This window comes from Marmota monax, unplaced genomic scaffold (assembly GCF_021218885.2).
Source record: "Marmota monax isolate L192 unplaced genomic scaffold, Marmota_monax_Labrador192_F-V1.1 WCK01_AAM20220418_F8-fsc00293, whole genome shotgun sequence".
NCBI classification, from domain to species: domain Eukaryota; kingdom Metazoa; phylum Chordata; class Mammalia; order Rodentia; family Sciuridae; genus Marmota; species Marmota monax.
In genome coordinates this window covers 20,083-43,517 of record NW_026694586.1, presented here as the reverse complement: position 1 = coordinate 43,517, position 23,435 = coordinate 20,083, and the positions used below count along the sequence as shown (strand labels likewise).

At 37.3% G+C, this 23,435-nt stretch overlaps 1 protein-coding gene across 1 annotated transcript in view; it reads left to right on the top strand.

Moving 5' to 3' along the window:
* Cntnap3c (contactin associated protein family member 3C) overlaps positions 1–23,435 on the top strand; it is a gene marked incomplete at its 3' end in the record, with an annotated part of 109,051 nt that overhangs the window by 69,783 nt on the left and 15,833 nt on the right. The window contains exons 4-6 of the mRNA XM_046421455.2: positions 8,507–8,654; positions 20,749–20,952; positions 21,641–21,825. Of these exons, the coding sequence (XP_046277411.1) occupies positions 8,507–8,654; positions 20,749–20,952; positions 21,641–21,825 (537 nt within the window). The remainder of the gene's footprint in view (positions 1–8,506; positions 8,655–20,748; positions 20,953–21,640; positions 21,826–23,435) is intronic.

The window sequence follows — 23,435 nt, the reverse complement described above, 5'->3', positions numbered from 1 at the left end:
ATTCAAACAAGCAAAATTTTGCAGCTCCTAGGAGTATTGTGAATAACTTATATTCTCTTTGAGCATGTTGGTATTTAAGCTGCACTGATGGGGTTTATATCACTGGGACAGTCAAGCCCTGCCAAAGATATTTCTGGCAGTGATATGACGGTGGTTCCTATTATAAGGGAGTAATGTGGTAACTGGAGTAGCGCAATGCATTACTCACATGTAAGCAGTGAGGCTTGTGTAAACAAACCTTCCACACTGTCTTATAAAAAGTGTAGCACATATAGTTATGTAAAGAGAATAATGCTTAAGAATGATAATTACTGTGTTACTGGATTGTAGAATTACTGTACTATATTTTTTATCATTATTTTAGTGTGTGCTCCTTTTGCTTATATTTTTAAAAGTTTACTGTATGACCAATTAATTTGCCAGCAGCCTCATACAGCTCCTGCTTATTATGTCTCTTGATTGCATTAAGTGGTCACATTAAGCAATTTTCCTATATCATCTATTTGTGTAAATGCACTCTGTGATGTCTGCGCAATGATGGGATACTCTGACACATTTCTCAGAACATTCCCCATCATGTAATGATGAATAACTATGTTATGATACACCATAGTTTTATAATTCGTCTAGTTTAGTAAACTGAGACTTAAAAATCATACCAAAAAATGTGTTGAACAAAGGTCAACCTAACTCTTCATAGTAATAGAAAAGGTGATAGTGGCATGTTTGATTGTCTTTTTCATAAAACATACCAAAATTATATAAGTGAAATTACATTCACTTAGGGGGGGATTAAATAAAGGTCCTTTAGTAAATTGTAAGCACTAAAGGGCCCAAGGGAGGCATTTGGAGAGTTTTAGTTTCAAATTTACTTATGCATGATTGAACATCTTTGACACATCTTTTAATTCGTGTTTTAAAGAGTTATTCGGTGTTTTAAAAAGAAGGTAAAAGAAGGATGTCTTCTTCTGCCTAAATTATTTGTTGCGTGAATTCCTCACTTAGTGCTTTTCTTTTTTTTTGGTAGGATTTTGCTAGCCATAAACCATGGCTGATGATCATGAGCACCAAGGCAAATGTGGGATTGTAAGTAAAGGTGTGGGGCGGGGGGTGCTGAGAGAACTCAAGCCAAGCAGTAGTGAGCCAGTGTCCAGGAGACCACCTCCCTGATACCTTATTGAAATATGGGAGTCAGAAAAACCTTCTAGAAAGACTGTTTAGGAAAACATTTAGTGTTCCTAAACTGCTTTTATTTGGAATAAAAATATCCATTTCCTGTCAACATCAGCTTTTTTCTTTTTAGTCTCCACCTTATTTTTCTTGCTCAGACCAAGAGAAATTAAGACCTTATTCCTATACTCGGACAGTTTAAAAATATACCTGCCTTGGTTCCCTGTAAATTAGGGAAATGAACTGTTTTCTGTTAGGTGATGGTGGACTCAGCAATCTGCTCAGGTTCCCACGTGTCCATCAGCATATGGAAAGCTGGGTCCTGGAGCACCCAGCTCCTGGTGCTTTCCAAAATAAAGTACATATATTACTATTACAGGAAGATAAAACTTCTCTTTCTGCTGCTATTGTTTCTTCTTTCACAGTGTTCTTCCTTTGCCTCATCGCATGAGCTCTGGATGATGAAAGTCATGTGTTTTTATACAGTGGGTAAAACACTATCACATCTTCCCTGTGGGTGGGGGCAGGAAGTAATTGTCAGAATTGAGATTAAGAGATTAATACACAGTTAGAATCAGAACAGGTCAGGAACTCTGAATTAGATCTTCTGGATTTAAAAAAATAATTTTTTTTCTACAAAAAAAAATCGATCATTGTCTCACTAAATTTATGCAGACTTCAAATATGGCAGAAAGGTCTGAGGCACTCAATATCTGAGCATCTATTTCTGCCTCAATCAGGGCACTGCCCAGGAGAGGAAGTTTGGGGACAGCTGCTCTGAGCATTCTTGCTGTCCTTAGTTCTCTATTCACTTGTTGTCATCATGGGACCCTGTGGGCACTCCCCTGGTGTCCAGGGACCTCCCATTGTGTCAGTCTTAGAAACCAGGAATCTGAACAGAGACCCCTCAGGGCCTGTGACCTGTGGAAAGGAGGCACACATGGCCTGAGGCAGGTTCAAAGACAAGAAAGGCAGAGCAACAGAAGACAGAGGATGCTAGTTCTGAAGTGAACCTCTGAGTAGTGGACAGTGAATGGAAAATGCCAACCTTTCACTGGAACATCTACCACTCTAGGAGGGGAGGAAAAGGGAGGTGCTGGGAAATGAAACTGATTGGATTATGTGCATGTATGAATATGTGACAAGGAAGCCCACTATTCTATATAATTCTAATGCACCAATAAAAATTTTAAATAAATAAGAATAAAATACAGCAAAGTTTTCCCTTAAAGTCATCTCTTAAAAGCCAATATAAAAATGTTTAAGCAAAATAGCTCAGGACAGAAATATAATTGAGGTTGCACACATTCAGGAATTAATCTGACTCCTAACAAGCCTGACATGTGAAGTGTGAAGCAGCTTTTATGTTAGAAGCTATAATTATAAATTGTTAAAATAACCACTTGATCATACTACAGTACGTTTTTATGGGTTTAGCTGAATGCTCGCTTAAGATTTTTCTCTGAAATGTAGCCAGAGAAGAGACAGTTGTACAATAAAAGTGAAAAATGGTAAGATCATAACACCATCTTAGAAAGACTTGGTATAGAAGCATTTACCCGAGCACGGTCTTTCCCAATGGTTTACGTTCTGTCCACAGAATCAGCCTGAGGCAAAATAGGATGGGGGGCACAGAAATCCCTTTGTCATTTCATCTTCTTAGATATGAGCACTGTTTTCTGATGCATGGAGTGTGATGCATTGGTCTCAGATAGGAATAAAGGATGCTGGAATGGAAGCTGCACTAGGAAAGCAGCTGCACCTGCCATGCCTATCCTGGCATGGGCCACTTCACCTTTTGAATATAAGCTCTGAATGTATGCGCTGAGGCTTATTTTTAAAAAGACATGTTCTTTTCCTCTTCCCCCTCTCCCCCTCCCTAACCTGGGTGGCCAGAAACAATATCGCCTTCAGTTATCTGTGTTCCACAGGAAGGAAATGTCTGCCTAGGAATCTAGGAAGTAAATATGTCCCAAATTAACAAGTGAATCCAAATGTACCTCACCTTTCCCTGGGACCCTCTGTCAGGGCACACCTGGAATGTTAGCCTTTGAATAGCTCCTTTGAAAGTCCTCTGTTTACCCTGATGGGTAGAATCACTGGATTAGAGTCCCCTGTGTTTCTCCTTTGCTAGCAAAGCAATAAAACAACTTTTTCCTTTTTCTCAAACCGATGTTCTCATTATTTGATTGGCATTGGGGACAAGGACTGAGCTTTCAGTTACCTGCCCAGGATGGTCATAAGACCTTAACCACATCTCTGCTAAAGACTTCTAAAGATTGAAAAGCTTTCAAGAGTCAAGTAAATGAAGATTTTAACATCTTGATAGCCCCTCAGATACTATAGGGCAGAAGCAAAGGGACATTTGGAGACAGACTGGTCATTTTTCTATGACTTCATACATTGTGATTTGCCCAGGAGTTATAAAATGGATTTTGTTAATCTGTATAATCCTTCCTTTTTTCCTTTCTTCTCCCCATCCTCCCTCCTTCCCTCTCTCTTTCCTTCCTTCCTTCTTCTCTCCCTCCCTCTTTTCTTACTTTCTCTTCGTTTCTTGAACTGGCATAATAGCTTTTTAAAGATAAGTTTTATTTCATTTTTAATTGACACAGGATAATTGTACATATTTGTGAGGTAGAGTGTGATATTTCCATTCATGTATATACACTGTGAAGATCAAAACAAGGTAATTGCTGGGCGTGGTAGCACAGGCCAGCAATCCCAGCAGCTTGGGAGGCTGAGGCAGAAGAAGAGCAAATCAAAGCCAGCTTTAGCAATTTACTGAGGCCCTAAGCAACTTAGCGACCTCCAGGCTCTTTTTTTAATCCTGGTCTCAAAATCCTGGCTCAGTGTTTAAACTCCCCTGGGTTAAATCGCTAGTACCAAAAAATACAAAACAAAAAAAACAAAGTAATTGACATATCCATTATTTCCAACATTTATCATGTCTTTCTGGTAAACCATTCAAAATCTCCTCTTCTGGCTATGTTGAAATCTATATTATTTTCACCATAGTCACCCTATCTTTCAATAGAACACCAGAGTTTATTTTTTTCATCTAAATTTGACTTTGTATTCATGAGCAACCATTCTCACCTCTAGCCCTACTCTCCCTGGCTCAGGTAATCATTATTCTATTCTTAACTTCTAAGAGATCAACTTTTTAAGATTTCACCTATGAGTGAGATTATGCTTTATTTGTTTCTCTGTGCCTGGTTTATTTGTCTAAATGACCTCCAGGCTCTTCCTTTGCAATCCTTTGTTTATCTGTTTAAGCCTATAGTAACTAGGTGACAACTCAAATTTAAAGTGCCAAGAAAAAAGCCATCTTTATTTGATCAGTAAAACAACCAGATTAACTTAAGATACAGAATTTAAAAAAATAGTAATTTTATTTTAACATATTTTTAAATGTTTCTGTGTGTATATACACAAACATTTATGTGTTTTGATTTGTGTGTATATATATGTATTTAGTGTATATACATATATACTATATATAAATGTATATATATATACATATAATAATAATATGTATATATTGTTATATTACTACTAATATGTATATTAGTAGTAGATGGCCCTTTATTGTATTTATTTATATATAGTGCTGAGAATCAAACCCAGTGCCTCACACATGCTAGGCAAGCACTCTACCACTGAGCTACAATCCCAGCCCCAGGCTAAATGTTTTTTCAATGAACTTTCTTTGAATGCAGAACTGGAACCACCACTCAGAAATGACAACAACAACAACAACAACAACTTCCTCCTCCTCCTCCTCCTTCTCCTTCTCATTTATTTTTTTTTAATGAAAGGTACCAAACTTGGTGATAGTATGTTCCCCTTATAAACACACTGTAACGTGTGTAAATCTAAGGATTAGTCCTACCATACTTCACCTAAACTAGTCTACCAAAATCTTAGTTAATAAAAACGTCAGTGCATTTATTTATTTAAATACTTTATTGTAAGCACAATAATGATGTCATTCTCAGAGCAATGAACTAGCCAAATGAGCAACATGTTGAGAAAGATGTAGAGCTGCCCTAGTTCTCTGGAGGTACAAGCATGCCAAGAACCTTCCTCTGCCCTGTGATTATTACACAAAGTGTGGAAGTGCAGGCAAAGAATCCTGTGAGTAAGAAAGGTCCATCTTTGTAAGATGGAAGGAAGGGCAGTGATGCAGAGCTAGCTGAGTATGGTTCTCACCGAGATAGAGCTTGTCCTAGGCTCCTTCAGTTTTGAGTCTTTGCCTCTGCAAGTTGCACTTGATTTGTCCTTTGTCACTGGTTTCCAAGACCACCTCTGGGTTCAGTGATTCACCAAGAGACTCACAGAATGCAGCACATGAGTTTTACAACTGTAGGGTACAGACCCTGATCAGCTAGGTGCAAGATCTGGAGAAAACCAGACACTAGCTCCCTAGATTCTTCCCGAGTGGAGCTGCACAGGAAATGCTCAGATCCTCTAGCAGTGACTTGTGAGGACACACATGAAATGTTGACAATCAGCCTGGGATACCAGGGTTTTTATGAAGAGGCCAGCCATGTAGCAACTCTGTGTAGCAAATATGAAACTCAGCATTCCCAGAAACAAAGCAGCTGCTCAACAAAATCCACATTGTTTATCCTGGTGGTTTAGGTAACAGGTCATCACTCTCATCAGTTCTGGGTTTGGCAAGAGACCTCCCCAAATCCAAGTTCCTAGAATCAGCCAGGAGCTAGCCTGACATGTGGCCTTTCGTGCCAACTCAAGCCGCTGATGTTGTGTTGCTCTGCACAGGGAGCATGGGCCTTCTCTTTAGGGCCTGATTTCTTATCTTCTTTTCTTTAATTTTTTCTACCGTGGAGCTTTATGATGAGATGATCTGGTTCAATGCCCCTGTTTCTTCTGCCGGCACACCAGAATAAGGGACCTGTGCTGAAATGGACAGAACATACATTCTGAAGCTCAGGCAGCCCTGCTCTTGAGGAGGGAACACATGTGAACACAGGAAATGATTTAGACTCACAAAGGCCCTTTATTACTTAGTTAAGAAATGGTGATTCACTGGCTGGCTTTTGTGGTGCCCCAAAATAAGAAAGGACCTTGAATCCTCGAGAATGGCACACCTAGAGATGAATTTGTATAAAGTAGCTTTGATTCAGCTTGGTCTATAAGGAGGAACAAGGAACCTGCACCAGAGAGAATGACTAAGACTAGAAATGGCCCTGTTAGCCCTGACTTTGCGTCAATGCACAAGTATCTGTTAGGCAAGGACTCTTTAAAATGGTGAGTGTTGCTGGGCGCCATAGCATATGCCTGTCTTCCCAGCAGCTTGGGAGGAGATTCAGGCAGGACGATCACAAGTTCAAACCCAGCCTCAGCAATTTAGTGATACTCTGTCTCAAAATTCAAAAAAAAAAAAAAGGACTGGGAATGTGGCTCAGTGGTTAAGGGCCCCTGGGTTTAATCCCAGTACCAAAAGAAAAGAAAAAAGATTGGTCATTGTTGGTAAGAAACACATACCATGGTTCTTTTCCTCCCTTCAGTCCAGCACATATGATTAAATTTGAAGAATTTCTGATGCAGATGTTCCCTGACTTTATAACAGTTCCCCTTAGGACTTTCAGCTTTATAATGGTTCAAAACCTGTGTGCATTCAGTAGAAACTGTACTTTGAATTTTGAACTTTGATTTCCCCCCCAGAATATTATATCCAGTACTCTTCACAGTGCTGGGCAATGGCAGTGAGATGCAGTTCAGTCATTCGTGCATCTCATGGGGAACAAATAGATACTCACTCGTCAGTATCCTGAATTGATATACTGTTTTTTAGGTTAGGTGCCTTTTTGGGTCGCCATTTTTTCAATGTACAGGGGATTCATTGGGAGTATAGCCCTAATGTCAGTCAAGGAACATCTATCCTGCAGCAAAGCCACTGAATACCTTCCATTTGCTTGAACTGAACTGGTCATGGATAGAATTTAAATCACCTGGGAAATAAGACAGATGTAATGAGTGGTGACAAGTTCATGCCATGCGTGGCACCATCAGGATATATGTACCTTGTGAGGTGCTGGGGATATGAGTATAATGGATCAGGGCCATGAGAAGGGCCTCGCTGATCATAGACATTCTCCAAACCCACCCCAGACTGATCCAGGTGGTAAGTAAAATAAATTTCATACATTTAGACTATTTTAATACTAACCTAAATGCAAAATCATGATACTTATGGTCAATGGCATTTCTCAATGAGAAAGTTTTCTAAATTTTGTCAAAATATCCTATTTTACATGTTACTATATTCAATACATAGAAGAAGCTAATGGGAAAATGCTATTGACTGAATTGTTAAAATGCCCTCAAAATTGTATGGACATACAGTTCAATGCTTCGTTTAATTCTGAGCAAACAGTTTCTTCAAGTTGTCCATAAGATGTGCACACACTATTAAACACTCATTAAGGAATTTTATTCCATAATGCTAAATACACTTATTTTATTCTTTTGCATAACTTTTCAAATATGGGGACTTAATTCATTATTCTTCAGAAAATGGATTTATGGCCATATATTAAGCTACATGCACTTATATTTGTAACATATCTAGTATTGTTTTCAATACAAATACATTATTTTAAATATACAGTCTTGATGCCACTGGAAATATTTTTTTCTGGCTTTTTCTCTATTTACAACCTCTTTGCAAGCAAACATTGTATTTCCAAATATCTGATAAAATGTTCCTTCTGATTGGGAAGGGAGTAGTACTGAGAAACCTGAGCTATTCACATTCTGCTGAGTATGGGAAACCTGTCTTCTTTCTTGGTTTAATATTTCCAGCAGGAGGTAAAACTAAGCAGTAAAAGCCTGCAACTTAATATTGAGTTTTAGAAATGCTTTATTTCAACAATATTCTAATGATGCAGTTCTTCAAACAACATGGATGATAAGAACAGATCAATCCAGAGGCTTTTAAGACCCTGTTTTTTATATCCACATTGGCCCTAGATTTTTATTATTCCAGGGCCAGGGAATGTGGCTTCCTGTGTTTCTGTTGCTATACTTGAAGATTAGTAAAAGGGATTAGGGGGTGAACTACTTTCTAAAAGCAAGCCTTTGAGAGTACTATGTGTATAGCTGGTTTAATGGTGCTTGTGAAATTTAAACAATCTTGGAAATAAGGGACCTTGGGCAATGGTTATTAATACAAGGACTAGGGAGAGGGGATCACATCTGCTTAAACACAAGCACGTTTTGCATATTAACAAAGTGAACAAGGCATTGATCATTGATGAGGAGACAGCATCTCACAGATATTTTATCCCTTTTTTCTGTTTTCTCCCAGGGCTTTCCAGGAAACACAAACTCAGACAGCGTGGTGCATTACAGACTTCAGCCTCCCTTGGAAGCCAGGTTCTTGCGTTTCCTGCCTTTAGCCTGGAACTCCAAGGGCAGGATTGGCATGCGGATTGAAGTGTATGGATGTGCATACAGTAAGTATTCTTATCCCTGCCTGAAATCAGCATCAGAGTGACATATTGTAAAAGCTACACTGAAACTGGAAGCAACTCTTCATGCCTTACACTGCTGTTGGAGTAGAATTTTTTTTTTTTTAACAAAAAGCTTCCATAAGGAACCTGGCTTCCAAAGGAGGACTTGAATGGAGCTTTATTTACCTTTAGATTTTCAGAGGTTAGCCAGATAATTGCTTCAGAGTCAGCATTTTAAAAAAAAGTAATGATGTTCAAATCAACAACAGTTATTTACTGTGACTGATGGTGCTGATTCTGATGCTGAGATGGCCCTTAGTATGGGACACATAGTGACTGCTAGGTGCAATTGTCCTGTTTTCCCCATACTCTAGGATGACTCTGTTTTCCTTCCACTCTTTTGTTTGCTTCCCAGTGGAACCTTCTTTTGAACAGTGCCTGCAACTTAATTTAATTTTAGCTTGGAAATGTCATTTGGGTATTACATTTTCCCTCTTTTCTCAACTGATGATAAAAGTAGTGAAATATGCAGCCAAGGAAAGCACAGACTACAAGCATTCAGTGAAATAGAGGTGTGAGTTAATCATATTGTTGCAATTTTGATGTTTCTTAAATTAACACAAAAGGAAAAAAAATTAACAAAATATTTTCTAGAAAACTGGGGACTAAGCCAGTGACTTGGTTTTCTGTCAGGTTGGCCTTCCACACCCCATGCCCAAACTATTACATATTGGATCTACATTTAAGAACAGATTCACATCTTTTCTTCCAAATTTGATTCTCATCATTGCTATACTATACATGTAGTTGTTTCTTTATCCCCTTATCATATAAAAATTTATTGGACACTGACTTCTTGAGAGAACTATGACTCGTGTAGGGTGTGAGGGATGATTCTAAAATTCTTTATTTGCTTTGTCTAACAAGAAGTTATAAAATTACATAAAAAAGTGAAGGTATATTCATGGATAGTGAGATAGGTGCTGCGGAGGATGCTGGTATTAGTCAGTTTTCCATTACTGTGACAAAAGACCTGAAATAATCAAACTGAGAAGAAGAAATCTTTTTCTGGCTCACAGGTTCAGAGGTTTAGTACATGGTCACTTGGCCCCCATTTCTTTGGGACTGTCGCAGCACACTGCATAATGTCAAGGAGTGTGTGGTGGCACAAGGCTATTTACCTCATGGTGGCTGGGAAGCAAAGAGAGAAAGGAGAGCCCTGAGGTTGCAATATCTCCTTTCAAGGGCACATCCCAAATGGACTAACTTCTTCCTACTAAGCCCCATCTCTCAAAGGTTCTACCGCTTCCCAAAAGTGCCAAGCTGGGGACAAAGACTTTAACATATGGGCCTTGGTATAACATTCCAGATGCAAAGTATAGTCAGTGCTCATGGCAACACAAAGCATGGGAGCAGGAATTTAGGGGTTCTTTTAGTGCAGGGGGCAATGGCATTGTGATACAGAGGGAGTTATTGAACACTATCCTCTCCATTTTGGGAACCTCACACACAATGAGTGATTTCAGAAGATGAGGCTCATTCAAAGAGCTCCTTCCCAGGGTGAAACACTGTGTTAGTCTTGGCTTCATTTCTGCTTCCTGGTAGCATCACATACAGGTCCCTCTTTCCATTTGGTTTTCTAACTCTTCCATTGCTTTCCATATTTTCTGGAAGCATTTAATGCAGATTCTGTTGTGTTACTGTCCAGGTCTTTTTCTTCTTGCCATGATCATTTCCTTCCTTCCTATGTCTCCTGGACTTACCAAGGTACTCCCTGCTGAAGTGTCTGAGACGCTTCCATGAAAGTGGCCACTTCCTTCTCCCATCAGTTTGGAAATGGATTCAGGTTAACTGATTTGAAAGCATAACATGCTTTTTGATGGGGATTTATCATTACCTTGATGGTCTTCAAGAGGAGGTCTTACTCTAGCCTCTTGTATTAAACATTCATAGCAGAAAGACCAAAGTTGTGAGCCTTATCCCTGGAAAGACTGCAGCTATCATGGCACCTGTGTGCACCCCTGAGATCAGCAAAAGGAATTGTTCACCACAAAAAGCTCCTACTATAAAAAAATACAGGTGTAACAATCACTACAATTTGTAAAACAGCCACAGTACATCCTTGATTAGTAGTGGTTTTGCCTTGTCTTGTTTTTATTAGTAGTAAGAATAATTACTCAAACATAGAACTTTGCATTCTTATTTTGACAATAATTTAATACAATACAGTTTATAACCAAAAGTGATAGTTATTTTCTTTTCGATTGTTATTTCCACTGCTGTTTGTATTGCAAATAACATCCAAATTGCTTTTCTTGGCACATAATGACTCTTAGATGCAAATTCTCTTTTCAGTTTCATTTCTTTAAATTCCACTTGCAATGCTATTCATTATTCCTTTAAACATTGTATGTTTTCAGGGTTTCCTGGCTTGGCATATGCTTTCCCTACCTAAAAGGCCCTTTTACCATTTTAAAACCAAGGATGAGGTGGTGGAGGGGTAGCAGTGCTGTTCTTAGAGTCCCCTTCCTGGCAGCATTATCTGTCTAATTTCAGCATTCTCTGCAGATTTGTCCTCACCCTTGTATTTCACTCTTAAAAGTTCTCTCTTTCATGTGTTATCCACTTTCAAAAGGTTTTAATAACATTAACATATGATCTGAGAACTCCAAATCCACATCCTCTGCGATGCTGGGTTTTGAAGCCCGACTCTCCCAGGTCTTTAGCCAGGTTGATCATCTTTTGGATCTATTCTGCTCTTCTGTTCTGCCTTATTCTTTGACTTCTGGGGTTCCTGTACAGTTTCATTTTCTAGTGATCTTGTAGCAATGTGTTCTTTTCCTATCAGGTTGTATTGAACTGGCTCCATTATTTTATCGTACTTTTATGTTTATTAATGTGCCTATTCTTTGAATAAGGCCAGCATGGAAGAAAGCAGAAAGTTGAGTGAATTGCTGGGAATGTGGAATTGATAGATGCAGAGGTGGTGAGTGCTCTGGGATTTATGAGTTTGTCATTCACGTATTGGTACTTCCTCCTTATTTCAAGTCAGGCATTAAGAATAAAATGAATGCCTACAATCCCAGCAGCTCAGGAGGCTGAGGCAGGAGGATTGCAAGTTCAAAGCCAGCCTCAGCAACTTAGTGAGGCCCTGTCTCAAAATAAAATATAAAGAGGGCTAGGGATGTGGCTCAGTGATTAAGTGCCCCTGGGTTCCATCTCCAGTACACACACACACACACACACACACGAACAAAATGAATGGAGTGAAATGTGTAACTGACTGTTTTTTATTTTTAAGTACTGACAGTGACAGTGAAAAATTAGACTTTATTTAACAGTGTCCCTATATATCAATATTTGTAAGCCAGTTATTGTTATTCCAAAAAAATAAGGAAGGTGTATTTTGAAAAATTTGAAGAGAATTTTGAGAGAAGAGGATACATATAGACCCTCCTTCTTTCCAGTACTGGCCCCTATTCTGGGTAGACTTGGGTTTTGAAAATACATTAGTAGGAATATAAGAACATGAGATGAGAGTAGAAGTAGTTCCCTTCATTGATGAAGAGAAATTTTGCAGCTAATAATGATCTTTAGTCTTTGGAGAATGCTGGTCTAGATTGTCCAAGCCTGTTCTGAAAAACATACAAAATAGTCAAATTAAGTTAGAAAAAGTACTAATTCTATTCAGCATGGTATCTATTTACAGACTATTTACTCTATGCAAGTTACCATGCTAAGGAAGATCCATAAGGCTTGATATTTGCCCTCCAATTGCTAAGGAGCCTGTGCAGGAGAGGATAAATGTGGATTCACAGAGTCAGGCTGAACATGGGAACAGGCTTCTGATTCTCACTTTGTGTCACAGTGTAGATAGAAGACGTATCTTGCTCTAGGAATAAAAAAGATTAATTATTCTGAGCTATAATCATATAACCTTAAGGTTTTTATTTGATATTAAGTAGAAAAGTACTAATACTTACCCTAAAATCATATGAGACAAAACAGCCTATCATATTTTTGGGTGTAATAAGCCATATTTTAATGCTATTTTAATCTTTCTAATTTCTATCACATTTATTGCACAATTCCAAATGATGCATTTTTAATTGCCTCCCAGATTAAACTTGTTAGCAAACTATTAGATCTTAAAAGAGTGTAACTAAGGATTTTGCTGAAAGTAAATGTTTAAAAAATATATCAATACATATTTAATAAATTACAGTGGAACAGGCAAAGTTGGATATATGATGGCAACTAAATTAATTTAAATGCATAATCATTTTTAGCAATTTTTGAATATCACTAATTACTACCAGAATTTGCAGTCTGTAATAATCTCTAGATCTCAGAGTTAAACAATAGGTCCAATTATTGAGAAAACAGGTGATCTTTGGCTAGTGAATTAGTTGCCTTACAAGTACTTAAAACTTACTGAGTCCCAGATTGCTTTCTTGAACTGACTCACAACTAGCCCTAAAACACTCTTCCTCTGGTATTCATTATGTCTGTTAATGATTCTATCATTCATCAGGAACTTATGCTATAAGTATGGGAATCACCCTTGACAAATCTCTGTATCTGCACATAATTGTATGTCCAAATTATTCCCTAAATCATTTCACTTCTCTCTAGCTTACCACACTTCTAGACTCTCCTGGATTATTGCAATTGCTTTCCAATTTTAGTTTCCCTGTCTCTACCCATTAGTATATTATATTTATGTTACATTGCAGCTAAAGGTATTTTTAAAAATGCACATCTGATGTAACTGATTATGTGTTTACAATCTTTCACGTCCATTGTTCCTAAGATAGCATCCACACTTCTCAGAAGGACTCAGAAGATGCTGAAAGACCATGCCCCTGCATACTTTTCTAGTCTCACCTCCTGCCATCCCCACATCTTGCTCCCTTCCCACCATGGCTTCTTTTGATGCCTCTGCCAAGCACACTCCTCACTCATAGAGTCTTAACATCCAGTTTATCTGCTTAGACTGCTGCTTCTCAATTTTTTCATCTCTATATCCTACCATTCAGGTCTCTGCTTAAATGTCACTTCTTCAAAGATGTATTCCCTGACTTCGAGTATGAATATGGTTCCTTTCTATTCAGCTGCTGGCTGATCAACCAGTCAGTTGTTCCTGCCCAACAGGTATTGAAATCTCAGGCTGAGATATTTGATTTTTCCATGTGCTCTCCTCCCCATCCCAAGTAGAGGATTAGTGCCAAGAAGAGGTAGAGGCAGCCTCTGGCTATAATCATATAGGCTTCCACTGTCATTACTGAGATTCAATAGATTTTCTTGAGCAAATGCTTCTCAATTTATTGTATGTCTTTGGTCATTTTCCAGATTCCTTTAGTTACTATTTTTGAACATCCTCACCTCCAGTTTTATCATTGCTTTTGGAGAAAGAGAATTTGATGGGTATAAACCTATAACACTTCATCTATATTTTAAAAATGTACCTATCTTGAAAAAAATTGAGTACATACATGTAAATGCACACACACACTTATGTAAAAATTTTTCATATTCTGTATTCTTTTGTATAGACCCATATTTCTCTGAATCATTTTTCTTCTACCTCAATTATTTCTTTTTAACATTTTTTATAGTGTTGATCTACTGGCAAGGAACTCTTTCAGCATTTGTATGTTTGAAAGCCCTTATCTTTGCCTTCATTTGTGCGAGTTATTTTCAACCAGCACAGATTTTGATAGCATTAGTTTCTAGCATTCTAGCAATCTAGCAATCTGTAACCAACTGTATTGATGTTGCTCTGATTGTAAGATGTCTTTTTCCCCCCTAGCTTTTAAAAAGGATTTTGAGTAATTTGCTTATGTGCTTCTCCTTTTATATTCTTCTGTTTCTTGTGTTTGGGTCTCATTGGGTCACTTGGATCTGTGGGTTCATAATTTTCAATAAATTTGAAAAGTTTCAGCCATTGTTTCTTCAGATTTTTTTTAACTGACCCCCCTCTCTGTTATTCCTTAAGGGAATCAATTACCACACATTAGGTATTTGGATTTTATTAGTTGCACTTTACTGATGCTTTGTTCATTTTTTTTTTTTTTTTGGATTGAACTCAGGGGCACTTTACCACTGAGCCACATCCCCAACCCTATTTTGTATTTTATTTACAGACAGGGACTCACTGAGTTGCTTAACACCTCACCATCACTAAGGCTGGCTTTGAACTCGTGATTTTCCTGTTTCAGCTTCCAGAGCTGCTGGGATAATAGGTGTGTGCCACCAGGCCCAGCTCATTTTTTTTTAAATTCTTTTTTTCTCTTCATTTCAATTTGTATTTTTCTATTGATGTCTTCAGGTTCATGATTCTTCTTCAGTGTTTAATTTCCTTTGAATCTATTCAGTTTATCTTTCATTTCAGATCTTGAGGCTTTCACTCTTTTAAGTAACTTTCATGTATCTCTGGCAATTATATTTTTCAGGTGTGTGTACGTTTTGATTGATAATTTTTCCTCATGAGGGCCAAGTTTTCCAGCTTCCACCTGTCTTCAATTGGCTGTTGGACATTGTGACTTTTACCTTGTTGAATGCTAGATATTTTTGCATCCTTGTATTCTTTCCCTTCATTCAAAGACACATTGGACTACAGCAAGTCAATGCTTCAAGGTCTTAGCCTCACCAGAGCAGTGTTTAATCTGGGGCCAATGCCTCCCCACCACTGAGGTTAGATCCTCTAAGTACTTGATCCCAAACTAGTGAGCTGTGTGGTCTTCATTCTGGATGATCACATGGTCACCATGACCAACTTGTGTGCATGGGAAATGCTACTTCTAGCTAGTCCTTCCAGAAGCTTCTTTCCTTAGTCTTGCTGGATTTCCTTAAGGGTGCATTCTATCAATATACAGCTCATTTATTGCTTTAGGACTCTGTTGCAAACCACCTGTGCTCTCTTGTAGTTCATCTTTCTCCTCCCCTGTTCTTTGCCTGGGAGCTCTAGCTGCCTCATTCTAACAGACTCTTCATGCTATTTTCAGCTCAGGAAGTCGCTGGTCTCTGCCTCAGTTTTCCTTTCCTGCTCCATGTCCTGGGAACTCTTTGAAGGTTAAGATCCAAGCAGTCATAAAGCTTATCTCTTGCCTCTCATTTCTTATACATTTCACTCTTCTTTGTTGCTTAATAGCAAATGTTTTGTAAACCATTGTTTCAATGGTTTACAAAAATCTTATAACAGTGGAATGATACAAAAAAGAGTATCTTACACTGAGATCAGTGGCACAAGGGTCAGGGAAGGGAATACTTAGTGAATAGGTAAGTTTAAGGGACCTTATTTTTGGTTGTTTCAAGTGAGGGATAAACCTGTTAAAAATCAGCATTAAATACTCCAAGAACATTTAAGTATTTAAGTTCTCTTGTTACCCCCATCATGGTCAAAAGCAAAAGTCCTAAAGGTAGTTTTTAGCTATGGTTAAATCTCATTTTCTTTGCCCAGAGCACCAACAATAATGATGTAACTAATCCCACTGAGGACTTACCATGTTTGCACACTCATAGACATTAAATGGTTTAATATTCATGATAGTTCTGTGGGGGACTCTTATGCCCTGTGAATGAAGACACTGAGGCAAAGGAGGTTGAGTGAGTCTTCTAAGGTGGAACCAGGAGTCCAACCTTCTCAGGATAGCTCCACAGCCCACTGCACTTTGTCATTTTCATTGTTTGGAATGGCTTTTTGTGGACTAGATTAAGAAAGTGGAAATGTATCAGCACATATTTAGCCTCACTACTGGTTAGATTAATGCCTTTACCTAATACATTACTACGTAAGAACCATTCCAGAAGTTCCCCACTCCTGCTCTACAGAAGTATCCTATGAAGATGTCCTGGTTCCTCCTTATCCCAGCATCCAGCATAATGAGTGGTGACAAAAACCAGTGTTTTATGGCATGCACATATATACATAGCCAGTTGATAAAATATTGACCATTCTTTGCCATATTAATATATATTCCAACCATAGTCTGTTAGAGACTGAAACATAAAAAATTAATCTATTAAGGAAGTTATTGATGATAAAGTGAAATCATAAGTATTTCCTCCTACTGTTTTTGGAATATAAGTTTGTAGTCTTATAACTGGGGAAACTATCACTTCCTACCTTGTGTGCATGATATGTATCTTCTCTTTTCAAATACCTCAATGATTGAAATAGTTGGATTATATACAGAGACACTTTTATGAAGACTCTTGTAAAAGCCATTTTAAATGGAATGCCAAGTTGAAATTTGATGTATTCTTTGGATATTTCATCCACATATTGTAATGGATTATTTGTATTCATCATGGATATGTAAAGTTTTATTTATTTAATAGTTAAACAGCAAAAATCTTATAACAGTGGAATGATACAAAAAAGAGCATCTTAGGTAATTTAATTCTCTAGGTAACACTGAGATCAGTGGCACAAGGGTCAGGGAAGGTAATACTTACGCCTGGCGGAGCTCCCCCATCAATGCTTTCAGAGAAATTGCTACTATTGACTTATTGATGAAATGCTTTGTCTCCCAAAATGTTTTTTAAACTTTACATTTATTTTAAATTTATTGCTTTTACAAATTCACTTTGAGTATTTAATGCTGATTTTGAAAAATTATATTTACTGACACTCTGATTTGTTTAAATATTCAAATCTATTTGTGAACATTGTTAGGTAGATAATATTTTATCAGAATGATTACTTTTGGTGAGGCCTATAATAGAGGTTCTATTTATATTTTAAATTATCTGTTGTGATAATGTGTTTTCTTTTATTATAAATGTAAAGTCATGGCTGACTACTTTCTGATGTGTATCTGCAAATTTAATGTGAAGGGTGCATGATTGGCAGTTCATCAAGATTCCTTAATTCTTTGTATTCTTTGTTTCTGGACATTGTCACCAAAGGAGAGCCTTTTTTCTCCTGCTTTTATTTTGAGCTATAAGCTGTTTCTTTACTTCTGTAGTTTCCTTAGCAACCCTGTAAGACTTGAAGATTTTCCCTATGAATTGTATTTCTTCATGACAATATAAGTAAGAAAGTACCAGAGAATAAGAGGATTGTTGCTTGGAGAGGCTAGAACCAGACCTGTCCTGGCCCCTGCTTGTCCCAGCATCCAGCACAGTGAGTGGTGACACAAGCTAGGTGCTACATCAGTATTAATCCAATGGGCCATACTTTTGGAATGAATGGAATTAAGTCAAAATGACATAAGATGGAAAAGATGGAGTTTTAATAATAGAACAAAATTGTGAATATCCTTCAAAGAAGAATTTCAATCTATAGAAGCCTATTTATATCAAGGCCAATGTTTTATATTATACACAGAAATACATAACCAGGTGCTAAAATATTGACCAGTTCTTTACCATTCTAACCATAGTCATAAACGGAGTATATTGAATTGTGTACTATGGATGTCAACAAAAATAATTTGTGAGGTCCTAAACATAATGGGGTTTTCAGTGAAATAAAAATTGGATGCCAGAATGTCTGGTTATGAGCTGATTCTTATCACTGCCACCTCTGAACAGTGAGCACCAGCCCAGTAACCATCATAGGATACTTCTGTAGAGTCAGAGTGAGGAACTTCTGGAAAGGGCTAGATGCTCAGTATTTCAGGCCATGCAGGCCATGTGTGCTCTCTGCTGCATTTTTGTTGTTGTTGATTTTATGTTTAACAACCCTTTACAAATTAGCTCAGGGGTCTGTACGGTAATGGGCTTGAGAGTTATGCAAATATACAGATAAAGAGTGAGAGATCCTAATATTCTAGACTTCAAAAAGCAGTTCCTAAATTTTGTCTATCATTTTAAACCCCTAAAGTTGAGGTTAAGTTTATATCCTTGATGATTTTGAACTACTAGGGCTGTTATACTCACTTAGCTATAGATCTATATTCTAATTTGGTCATCCAATAAGCTTTTAAAAATCTGTCAATGTACATTTTGGATTTTTCTTATAAGATATATTTTGGTGATTAATATATGGTTAACTATTCTAGACAAAGTGTTAGAACATAACTCAAAGCATTAGGACAAAAGGGTTTTAAGGCCATTATTTTGTGTCATGGTTACCCAGTAAAATTTTTACTAGTCCATTTTGCCTGAGAAGAATCTCCAAGAAATATAATTTAGGTGGTTTAAAGCTGTGGATCTCAAAGTATGGTCACCAGCTCAAGCACATGGACAACAGGAGGGAATTTGTTTGAAATGCAGATTCTTAGATTCTACCTCAGACCTGTTCACTCAGAAACTCAGGGCTATGTCTCAGCAATCTGTGTGCAACAAACACTCCAGAAGATTCTGATGCTTTAATAATAATTTAACTATTGCAAAACCATTGTGGCAACAGGGAGGATGAGGGTAAAATCTTTTTGACCAAAATAATCTTGGCAAAATCATGTGCAGAACAAAATTCCTTGTTGGCTAACTGCAAAAGCAAGCCTTAGTTATTTTTAATGCTGTCAGTGACATACATAGGAATATGTACTGCTAAAATGTGAAATCATTTCAATTCTTCATTACCACGATTTCATTATTTCATTGCCATCTAATAAGCTTGAGAGCTTCATTTGAACTTGACTAGTTATATTCTTACCAGGCATGTTTGTTTAATTATAAAATGAAGAGTAATTATTTAGTTTACATGATTTCTAGACAATGTAGTGTTTATATATTACACACTATACATGTGAATTGAACTTCCAAATTTTAAAAAGGACGCTACACATAATAAAAATATTTTAGTCTGAATTAAATGTATGTCCATGTGTACATTGGCCACAACTTTCTGTGAAAGTAAATAACTAACATTGGTTTGAAAGACACGAAGGTCTTTTATTATTTGCTTTGTCTTCATTTAGTACACATGTATTTTTAAAAGACAGTTATGTATGAAAAATGCAAGAGGAGATTTTTTTCTAGGCAATATGAATTCCTTTTTAAAAATTAATAATTAATTAATTAATCAATCAATCATTGTTTCAATACTAGTGATTAAACCCAGTGTGCTCTACCACTGAGCTACATTCCAAGCTCTTTTTTTTTTTTTTTGCTTTTATTTTTCATTTTGAGACAGGGTCTCATTAAATTTCTCAATTTCAAACTTGAAATCCTCCATCCTCAGTGTCCTATGTCCCTGGGATTATAGGCCAGCACCATGGTGCCATACTGTATGAACTCCTTTGTACTGTTCTCTTTGCAATTGTTTTTGACTGATGATGTGTCTGTGTGCATGTGTTGTGATTGGAATCAAACCCCAGGGCCTTATACATGCTAGGCAATCACTTACAATGAGTTTCACCCAACCCCTGTATATGAATGATAACATGTAACTTTTTGGCACAAACTGATAAAAGTAGTGTTGATACCAAAAAAGTAAGATATTGTCAGTAAGTTCAGAGAAAAATGGTGGCATCCCAATGGAATGACCTTCTTAGTTATTGAGGTGCATCATAAAATAGGTGTGCCTTTTGTGATTTGACTCAGCCACAACATTGAGAAAAAGTACAGCTTGTATTAGCGTGCCCTTCAGATGAGTTTAAAATGGTACTTAGTGAATCTGGGATGTGCATGCATGACTCTTATGACTGGACACAAGTATATTAAAGTGAGAACTGTTAAATGTCTAAACTACTGGGTCACAAACAATAAAGCTATTTACACTGACACCTTTTACCAGTATGTGATAACAGTTTTATCCTTTCCAAACACCAGTAGTGTCAATTTCACATTGAATGAATGTGAAATATACAGGGAGATTTTGTGCAAGGGGGATTAACTTCAGCTTGTTCCCTCACCCTTACTTTTTATTGAATCAGAAAAGCAAATACAAAGATAGGTGCAATTGGAAGGAGAGGAACACAAATACTTCTAGATGATACTGTCTTAAAACAAAAAAAGTCAGAAAAAGCAAACAGAGAGATGATGTGTGTTAACTCTAGTATCAAGAGGAAGTTGGCAGTGGGTATTTCCACCTATGTTAAGCAAACCAGAAATAGACTACATATGTACATGTGTGTTGACTTATATATTTCAATGCAGTAATGAAAATATATCTAGAATCACTTTTTGATGTTTTCCATTGTAGGATCTGAGATGGTTAATTTTGATGGAAAAAGTTTCTTATTGTACACAATTAATCAGAAATCCATCAGTTCAATGAAGGAGATCATTACTTTGAAATTTAAAACCAGGCAGAGTGATGGGATTCTACTCCACAGAGAAGGACAAAATGGCAAACATATCACCCTGGAATTAGTTAAAGGAAAACTCATCTTGTTCTTTAATTCAGGTAAAAGGACAAGGAATTGCTTTTAAAAATGTGATTACTTAGATGAAAAATGCTTTTTATACTTATTTTTTTTTCTTAAGCAGTTAATTTAAACTGAAACCAATCCATTTAAGAATGAAAGAAGGTCTTATAAATAATTCCTTGGAGTGATTGGTACAAACAAGAGCTGTCTAAGCAAGGGGAACATGTTCATCCTACAGTTGTGGCATCTTAGGGGCTACATGTCTGTCTTAACCATGTATTTATGTAAACAGTATTATAGTTTGATAATTGTATAGAGCCATCATCAGCTGTCCAATAAATAACCTGATAATATCATAAAGATGAATGGATGATTGTAAAATTTTGAGGTAGTAGCATTACTTTTCTTCTTTTCTAAGAAGAAAATATTTTTACATTAAGTGAAAATGTCATCAGAAACAGTGAATGAATGTGAAATATACAGGGAGATTCCCTGATCCTTACTTTTTATTGAATCAGAAAAGCAAATACAAAGAACAACAAATAAGAGAAGAAATTGCTCAAAGGTCAAAACTATATTGTGTTTAGGATTAACATTAAACTATCTAACTAGCTTTTTGGATAGGAGGATATAAGGAAAGAGTAATTGCTGTGTCAAATCTCCCAGTAGAAACCATAGTATTGAATGGGTGGAATAATACTACATTGACTTTTACTCTCTTCTCAGGTGGTGCTAACCTGCCCTCCCTAGATGCCCAGGTGACCCTCACCTTGGGCAGTCTGCTGGATGACCAACACTGGCATTCTGTCCTCATTGAGGTCCTCAACACACACATCAGTTTCACAGTGGACAAACATACTCACCGTTTCCAGGCAGAGGGAGAGGCCAGCCTTTTAGATTTTGATTATAAGGTGTGGACATTATAGATTTTGCACTTAAATGAAATATAACCCTCTAGAGAAAGAACTGCTACATTGAATACATACTCTTTCCTAGGAATTCAGAATCTAGTGAATTATTTCCTATGGATTATTATCACACAGTAGGTTGAACACTGCTTAACAACAAGGTGCATTCTGAGAAATGCATCATTAGGTGATTTAATTGTAGTGTGAACATTTTAGAGTGTACTTACACCAACCTATATAACTATGGAATCACCAGGCAACATATTCTTATGGGATGCCCACAAATGTGAGGGCCATCATTGAACGTAATTGTAATTCGGCGCATGATGGCACAAATATACACTATTGAGACATTTTATCCTTATGAATGTTAGTCCTCAGATGAGAATAAGCACTCATGCCAGGAAGTTAGGATGTTTTTGGATGAAAAGCTATAAATAAATACAAAAAAAACAATATTTTAAGGCATTCTTTCAGATAAGTCTTCTGTATTATATCTGGTGTTTTTGAATGTGAGCCCTGGAAATTTCTTTTGCTTATAGGATAGTAGTAAACAGAATTAGTGACCTGGTATAACCTGGAGAAACAGTCAACAAGTATATTGATGTATTAATGAGAGACAAATGCAGACAAATCAAAATAAATGTTTCTTAGTATTTCTGAAGCCTTAACAATGTTAGCAGTGTATTGCCCACATACATCTACTCCACACTGAAATGCAGCATTTGATTTGTTCTGCTGATTCTGCTCAGCACATGTATCAGATAGAACAAGAAAACCAGAAAATATTGACATTCATTTGACCTCAGTGGTGGAGATCAATGGAAGATCCTGCTCTTGAAGAAGATTATCAATGAATAGACTTTTCCAACCTAAAAATGATATGGAAAAGGCCAGCGCCCTAAAATCTTGGCTACTATAAAGGTTGGCAAAGTCAAATGCCTTCATAGTAGGTGTCATGTCCACAGCCCCAATTGTACCAGGGCACAGTGGGGTAGGTTGTGGGAAAGCCAAAGAAAGTGCCCAGAGACAGCATGAAAGACATGTGATTTATTGGGAAACTCTCACAACAGATCACTGCTACCTCCAAAAAGAGTTCAGTGTTGACAGGACTGCAGATAGCACTTTTGCCTTTCATGGTGCTTTGACAACTGGTGCCTCTGTTCCTCATGGCACTTTGTCCAGTGGTGGTGGCTGGACTATTAACACATATTCTTCTTTCCACAGTATGCTCAATCTGTGCTGATCCCTACTCAGAGAGGGGTTTTATATCTTAGACTACAGAAGCAGTGCATTCATCAGCATTAGCTGATTAGTTAGCATGTCTAACCAGCATCCTAAGGAGTACTGTCTGGGTGTACATGTAAGAAAATAGCTGTCTACAGTAGCACTTAGTAGCCCTACTTCCCATTTTGTGTAAGAGAAAGCCCAGTTCCTTTAAGATAATATATAACTGGACTTTCCAGCCCAGGCTTGCTCTCAGGGTTCCCTTAACTTGGCAAGGATTTTGGGAACAGAAAGGGGGCATTCAGTAACATGCAGTTTTACTCTTCCCCTTTTCTTTAGGGATGATACACTGGGATAAGTTGTTACACCGATCATCATGGAAATAA